Here is a 7,738-nt window from a genome sequence, read left to right as displayed (position 1 = left end):
CCATACAGCCTTCTATGAGTACATATTTCAACACTTGAATCAACACAAGCAAACTCCAGACCAGTGTCTATTCATTGTCCCATCAGCAGGTCAGGCTTGTACCAATGCTGATGAACTGGCAGATGTTTATGGGCAAGGACCCTCTTTGGGTCCTATTTCGATACAATGCTGTATAATATACAATTCTACATAAGTGGGCAATGGCCCTTTAGAAAGAATTGTAGACCACCGATATACCAAACTGCCAATGTCGTTGAACCTGCAATACGCATTGGCCTTTGTGCTGATGCACTGGATTGGGCTGCGGTGTCGGGGTTGAGTGCCGGAATGAGTGGTACACCCTGGGCATGTCAAGGTTGTGAATCCTGGAACTCGCGAGATGCTGGTGGCAGCGCCGTGCATCCAATTCTGTGGGCACCTGGGTTGTCCAGGTCAACAAAAAGATGGTTGGCAACACCAGCTCTCATCCCCGCTGCGGTATACTGTACTAGATTTGCTTTTGTCGACCAAGCTCACTCTTGCAAAGGCACCTTGTCACTTGAGTTATTCTCGCTTCCTAGGCGTTTATTGTTAAAGCACGTGCTCGCATCCGATTCACAGGTCTCTAGCAAGACACCCTCATCAAATCGAGTGGCACAAAACATGGGCTGACGGAGGAGGTGCGGGCACCCACGTTGATTTTGTCATCGAAGTGGTGTCATAAGCTTGAGACTTGGGTGCTGCTGCAGCCATGTCAATGAGGAACTTCGCCGTTGGGTACAGAGTTGAAACCACTGGGTGAAAAGCAAGGGACTGCCACGCGTGCTCCTCGGTGCGAAGGAGGATGAAGATTTGTGATGGAGCTCCCGGTTGCTTCGGAGCGCCTCACGCGATGAGACGTAAATTAATTAAAGGCGTGATTCTACAAACGGGTCAGAGACGTGAGGTGGAATACAAAACAATCACCCGCCAATGTTTGCTATACCAGAGGTGTCACTAGCGGAGATACTATGGGCGTCACTGTGTAGAGGCGCCGCTACGTCACGTGTGAGGTTCCCCGCCCCTCGTCCCCCTGCCCCCGTCTCCTCGCACACGTGACCGCGTCGTGTCCAATGGGAGCGCCTCACGTCACCGGCGAGGGAAGGCGGCGGCGCGGGGTGGAGAGCCGAGGGGAGAGGAGACGGAGACGGGAAGGAGGAGACGGCGGAGAGGAAGGAGAGCAGACAGGCGAGCCGTGAGTGCTGGGAAGGACGGGGTGTGGTGTCGGGTTCCGAGGAGCGCGTAGGCGCGCGCCTCAGCTGTGAGGGGATCCACAGTGACGCGTGAGACCACCAACCGCACCATCAACCCCACATCGGACCCTCGCTGTCACTACAAAGACAAATCACCACCACCATCGTCAAAGTGACATATCGACGTCCTCACCCTATCGACGTAGTATCACCCTATCGACGTAGTATCACCACCACCATGATAACCGTGGGGGCGGCGTGCCTGCGGCGGCCCTGCTTGTGGGGAGTTCGCTCAGCGCCGCGCTGTGTTGACCCGCGAGGCGTTGAAGGCGCCACGTCTCATTTTTGTCACAAGGTTGGGTTAGGGGGGGGGGTTATCACCGTTACGGACGAGGCTGAATCGTGCCCTCTGAGGCGCGCTCACCTCTCTGAACAAATCAACTCCTCTCCGGGGACGCTCCACCACGACCCGCGATGAACCGAGCCGCGACAGCCCACCGCCCAGGTAGCCCCCCGTTCCACCGCCGAGGTAGCCCCCCTCCGCCCAGGTAGCCCCCCATCCACCGCCCAGGTAGCCCCCCCCTCTACCGCCCAGGTAGCCCCCCCCTCTACCGCCCAGGTAGCCTTCCCCACCGCCCAGGTCGCCCCTCCTCCACCGCCCAGGTAGCCCCCCCCCCCACCGCCCAGGTCGCCCCCCCTCCACCGCCCAGGTCGCCCCCCCTCCTCCGCCCAGGTAGCCTCCCCCACCACCCAGGTAGCCTCCCCCACCGCCCAGGTAGCCCCACCGTCCAGGTAGCTTCCCTCCACCATCCAGGTAGCCTCCCCCAGCGCTCAGGTTGAGGTCAGAAATGTTTGCAAGGCTCTCCAATTCCGGGTTGTTTTCCCCGATTCCTCACCATTACAGGAGGCGGTGAATTATTGTAACGCGGATCATTGTATATGTGGGGGCCGGCGTCCACCCCACTGCTTTCGTCGGGCAGGTGGGGCGCGATGTCCACCCCCTCCACTCCCTCCTCCACTCCCTCCTCCACCACGTCAATCGGCCCCTGCCGGGTTCCTGCCAACCGGGTGTTCGGCCCCCCCGCGTTAGCGCCTCCTCTGAGGGAGATCGCTAACTTGCTGGCTCACCGCCGCACGGGGTTACTCCACACGCACCCGTACACCAAAGTTAATACTACAGCAGCGGCAAGCATGCGCACGCCCCTGCCGGCGATCAGACTCTAATATGCGTCCGCACAAAGACTAGCATCAAACGGCTGCATGAATACGCGCGCCGGCGAGTGGGTATTCGCTACCCCGCACCCGCGCTAAGACTCGCTTTAAAGCGTCTGCGCAAACACGCACACTTGAATCACAAATACTGTGCTGAAGCTCTGTGCTAATGTCTTTATTCGCGGGGCAAAAACTCTGCACTGCCCGGAGGAAATATTCTACGAGCAGAGCCTATCCTATCACTATCCAATTCCCCAGATACTCACGCGCCCTGTTACATACCTCGCAGCCATTCTCATGGCGTCGCACGGACGCGGTGGAGGGACGGAGATGGGAGAGAACCTTGCCTATCGCTGTCTCGTGGCGGCACTCGCTGGCGTCTCATGGACGCTGCAAGCGGCTCGAAGAGGCAGGCTGGCAGGGAGTCAGTCTGGGTCACCAAGCGGGTGGAGATCAGAACTCCCTTAACTTTTTTCGGCTCCCCTTATGCCCTGTGATTTAAAAAATCCAGGGTTACATTATGTCATCCTGCGCAGCCAATCATGCACCTACCTTTTGATTTTCAAACGTTTTTCTGCCCTTACCTGGAGCATTACGCTGAGCTATTTTTCGGCCCATTATCTCTGCGCCCGTGTTCATTAACCCCTGACTCAGCCGGTTTAATCTGGGAGGCCACCCGGCTGGCGAATACACACCCGCGAGTGTGCCTTAGGATATCCCCCTGACATCATCGTCTGTGCTGCTTGCTTAATATTTCACCCTGGCCCCTCCCCGGTGCTGTGAGTGACTGATTGTGGCTGGCCCGGTGAACTTTTGTGCGCCATACAATTTTATGCCCTAGGGGCCCTTCGGATGAAAACCCGTGGTGCCAGGCGATCTCCCGCTGGGACACTACGTGTGTGTGTGCGGCGTGTGTGCGTTCAGGGCGGGGGTAGGGGGGGAATCGCGGCGCTTGCGGAGTGGCTCCGCGGTCGTGGCACCACATATTCCTGTGTTGTGTGGTTGACTGCTTCGTGTGTACAGGACTGAAGCGCTCTATTTAGCTGGGTAGCTCTTGTCGTGTTGTTGCAGTGGATGAGGACCATCGATGAAGAGCATGGCGAATTCAGCAGCAGCTTCAAGGAGCTATTGGCTCTTCAGTGCCGCCTAGAGATTGGAACATAACTTAATACCATTATGTGCGTTAAGCTGAAATGTACAAACCGTTAACTACTAAGCTATAATATACATTTTTAACATTACTCTTTTAACGAACGGCCGAAGCGTGACATCTAATGCAGATAAACTCGTGCTAAGCGACAGGTGGCGTGTGCCATGGAATGTTTTTTACTCGTCGGCAAAACAGGAAAACGCCCGGTTAATAAGTGCAGGTGAGAACCCTCGATATATATGAAAGTACAAGCTGTTGAGTGATACCAGCTGTCAGTCGAGGAGGTGGCACACCGCCCAGATACTGAATGTCAAAGAGCGCGCGCGCCTCCCAGCGTCTCTGCAGTGAAGAATTTCCGCCGAGTTTCTTCATCAAGAGCTGAAAGTCATGAAGCTGAAGCAGCGCGTGGCTTTGCTGGCCATCCTGCTGGTGGCCTTTATCCTCACGAAGCTCTTCATACTGGAGAGCTCCGATCCCTCTGCCGACTTCCCCTGGGCCAACCCTCAAGACCTGCAAAGCTTCCGCCGCTTCCTGCAGAGAGGGGCGGCTGTGGACATGCACGCCACCCTGCCCAGCCCGCTGCACTCGCCATGGGAGGTACGACTTTCCCGCGGGCCTGCCGAGTCACGTCCACGAGCGATGGATAAAATGTAACCCGGCTTACTCTTGCAATTGAGACTATATGCTGGCCTCTTTGAGTTCTCACTTGTGTCTGGGACGGCATCTGCCCATGTGTCGGTAGACGTTGGGGTTCTACTCGGTACGATTTGAAAGAGCGCGCTACAATTCTAGGAGCACGTTTACCCACCACTCGGTCATTATTTGCAAGTGCGTTTTGTGAGAGCTCTTTAAAAATGAAGTTCATATTATTGTGCTTGCTGGAGACTGTTCTCTGAATATAAATATAATTCTCTTGTGCGTGTCTGCATTCGAGGTGCATAGTTTCGTATGTGTAGAACTGTATATCCTGTGCTAGCATTTTGTACTCCGGCACTGCATTTGCCATGAAACTCTAACTTCAACGCTGATCTCCTGGCTGACAAATCTATTTAGATTTGAAGTTCGTCACTGAAGGGATCCATACTCTTTGGTTCTTTCGGTAAAGTCATGTAGGTATAATATAAAATATATTAAATCACGACGTTTCGGGCACAACACAAGCGTCCGTCATCAGGTGGGACAACCACAGCAAGAAACAATTGCTGAAGTGGGCAAAATGCTCCTGTAACAAGAGGCTATATAGGTAAGAGAGGGGGAGGAGCAATGGGGGAGAGATAGAGAGGGGGGGGTGTGGGGTTGGGGGAGGGGAGTGCTGCGAGAACGTTTAGAGGATGAGCAGACAAAATAGGGATTGATCTTGTTTAAAGGCAGCCTATCACTAATCTCAGAGAGAATAAGATTGCTCCGATTTGAACTTGATAATTTAGACAAGACTCTCTTACAATCACACTTAATATTAAGAGATAAAATGTCCACTTCTGATTGGGACCATGTAGATAGCATGACCGTCTCCTCTGCTAATTCAATGTCAACCAAATGTAGAGTTAACTTGATAGCTAAATTCAACCTCCTGTCAAAATAGAAGCCAGATCCACATATTAAAAAGTTAGATGTTAACAAGATTGTCATCAATCAGAGTAACATCCCAATTTCCGATAGCCTAAAATCGGTACTAGCTAAATGGTTTAATTTCACAGTCACCCCTAAACATCTCTCAGTGGATGATTTAATCTTCCAGGTCGACGTAGCCCTCAAAGACTTGGGACATCCCGACAGACGTTGCTAGATCTGAAATTGCCACCATCCTTAAAAATGCTAAGAAACCCATTAGTAACATCAGCAAAGACGAGCGCTCTGAACTCGCAAAATTGAAAAAGAGAGATGACAGTCATCCTCTCGGCCGACAAGGGCAGTGCTACTGTCATGAATAAAATCACATACAACAACAAAATCCAGGACCTTCTTAATGATGACAGTTACACCTAAATCAACAAAGATCCTACTAACAGCCTGACTACAAAAAACAACAATATCATTACCAGTTCGACTTATCTAATCGAACCAGTCAAACGGCTCTCCCTAAAACCTTCTGCTACTAGACCACCCAGATGCTATGGTCTTCCATAGAATCCATAAAGAAGGCACTCCACTTCGGCCCATCGTTTCCCCTATCAACTCACCTACCTACAAACTGGCCCGTTTTCTGTCTGATACCTTGCTTCCATTCAGTGGCAAGACTACCTTGGCAGTACATAACTCAGCTCACTTGGTCTCTCTAATCAAGGGCATTTTACTGTCCCTAGATTTTTTTCTCGTCAGCTTTGATGTAGTTTCTCTGTTCACCAAGGTTCCTGTGCCTGACACCTTAGCAATAATTGAAGATTTAGTCCAACAGAGACTGAACCCTGACGTTCCTACTCTGGTTAGGCACTGCCTTACCAACACTTACTTCACCTGGAATGGTACTGTCTACAAACAAAATGAAGGTACCCCCATGGGTTCCCCCTTATCACCAGTGATAGCGAATAATTTCATGGAGAAATTTGAAACGGATGCCATCTAGGCATCCACCCTACGTCCTCCCTTGTGGAAGAGATATGGAGATGACACTTTCGTCATTTGGCCACATGACCTGCCAGCATTGAACCAATTTCTACACCCATCCATCAAATTCACCATGGAAGTGGAGAAGGATAGTACGCTACCATTCCTGGATGTTTTGTTTGAGAAGAGACCTGATGGCTTGTTGGGACACTGTCTACAGGAAAGCCACCCACACAGATTCCTATCTGAAACCTGGTTCCCACCACCATCCGGCACAGAAGAATTCCCTCATCAAAACACTACACCATAGGGCCCACTGTATTTCTGACCAACACCAGCTAGCCAGTGAACTGGAACACGTACACCAGGCCCTCAAGATGAATGGGTACTCGGACCGCATTATTTGCAAAGCTGTTTCTCCAACCATGGAGAGACAACCCTCTGAGACGCCGATCAAAACCATCACGTTACCATACATAGCTGGCGTTCCCAAAAATATTTCCTAAATCTTAAACAAACACAAGATCCAGGTCCGATTTAGTACAGTACACAAAATCCGTGATCTAATCCCATCTGTGAAGGATGTCATTCCTGACATGCAATATCCTGGAGTCTACAAACTAAGTTGCACCTGTGGTGGGTGTTACATTGGGGAAACGAAATGACATATCTCGGACCGTGTTCGCGAGCACAAGTAGATCTGAAACACGGCAGAACTAATACCTCCGCCGTGGCTGACCATGGCTATAACGCTGTGGGCTCTCATGATAGTGTTGATTTCCGAGACCAAGGTACTCTGCAAACCTTAGGGCTACTATCAAAGGTTTGTTCATGAAGCCATACAGATATATAAACATAGACATAACTTCAACCGAGAAGATGGATACAAATTGAGCAATCATTGGAAGGATGTTATTAACCAGGTAAAACCTTAACTGCTTTATCGTGTTGCTTTCATTTCAGCATCTCCAGCTTCTTCAGCCTCCCAATCCCAGCCCCGCTCACTCCACCCCCGGGCATTTTGCCGTGCTCGCCCTTTTATCCCTCTTTTGTCTGCTCATCCTCTAAACGTTCTCGCAGCACTCGCCTCCCCCTACCCCACACCCCTCTCTATCTCTCCCCCCTTGCTCCTCCCCCTCTCTTACCTATATAGCCTCTTGTTACAGCAGCCTTTTGCCCACTTCAATTGTTTCTTGCTGTTGTTGTCCCACCTGATGACGGACGCTTGTGTTGCGCCCGAAACGTCGTGATTTAATATATTTTATACCTACGTAACTTTACCGAAAGAACCAAAGAGTTTGACAAATCTATTCTTTAGTGTTTTTTTTATCTAAGTGGCATTTTCTTGTCTTTGGTACTGCATTTGTGCACTGTTGCATCTTTTGTGCTGTCATACTGTACTCTCTTGGCCTGTATCCTATTTGTCTTGCATCTATTTTTGTCTTTCGCTCGTCCACTCTGTATTAATTCCACATCAGCATCCGTTCTTTGTCCCATAATCCAGTAGTGGTGATGTGTCCTAGGTTTAACAACACACACGTTGTGCAGCATCGCATGTAAAAAAGCTGTCGGCCTTTTCCAGACCACCAGCTCAGAAGAACTGATTGTGTGGCCATGTCAT

The 7,738-nt window shown here is 51.1% G+C and overlaps 1 protein-coding gene across 9 annotated transcripts in view; it reads left to right on the top strand.

Moving 5' to 3' along the window:
* Window positions 1-1,117: 1,117 nt before the first annotated feature.
* FAM20B (FAM20B glycosaminoglycan xylosylkinase) overlaps window positions 1,118-7,738 on the top strand; it is a 34,981-nt gene continuing 28,360 nt past the window's right edge. For 4 of the 9 annotated variants that reach the window (XM_078865673.1, XM_078865666.1, XM_078865674.1 and 1 more), the window contains exons 1-2: window positions 1,118-1,213; window positions 3,495-4,170. In XM_078865673.1, the coding sequence (XP_078721799.1) occupies window positions 3,961-4,170 (210 nt within the window). In that variant the 5' untranslated portion in view covers window positions 1,118-1,213; window positions 3,495-3,960. Of the gene's footprint in view, window positions 1,302-3,474; window positions 4,171-7,738 lie in introns of all 9 variants that reach the window. The other 5 variants (XM_078865669.1, XM_078865668.1, XM_078865667.1 and 2 more) reach the window with 5 other exon arrangements.

The sequence above is a fragment of the Lampetra fluviatilis genome, chromosome 20 (assembly GCF_964198595.1).
Source record: "Lampetra fluviatilis chromosome 20, kcLamFluv1.1, whole genome shotgun sequence".
Classification (NCBI taxonomy): Eukaryota; Metazoa; Chordata; class Hyperoartia; order Petromyzontiformes; family Petromyzontidae; genus Lampetra; species Lampetra fluviatilis.
This window is presented reverse-complemented; position numbering and strand designations above follow the sequence as displayed.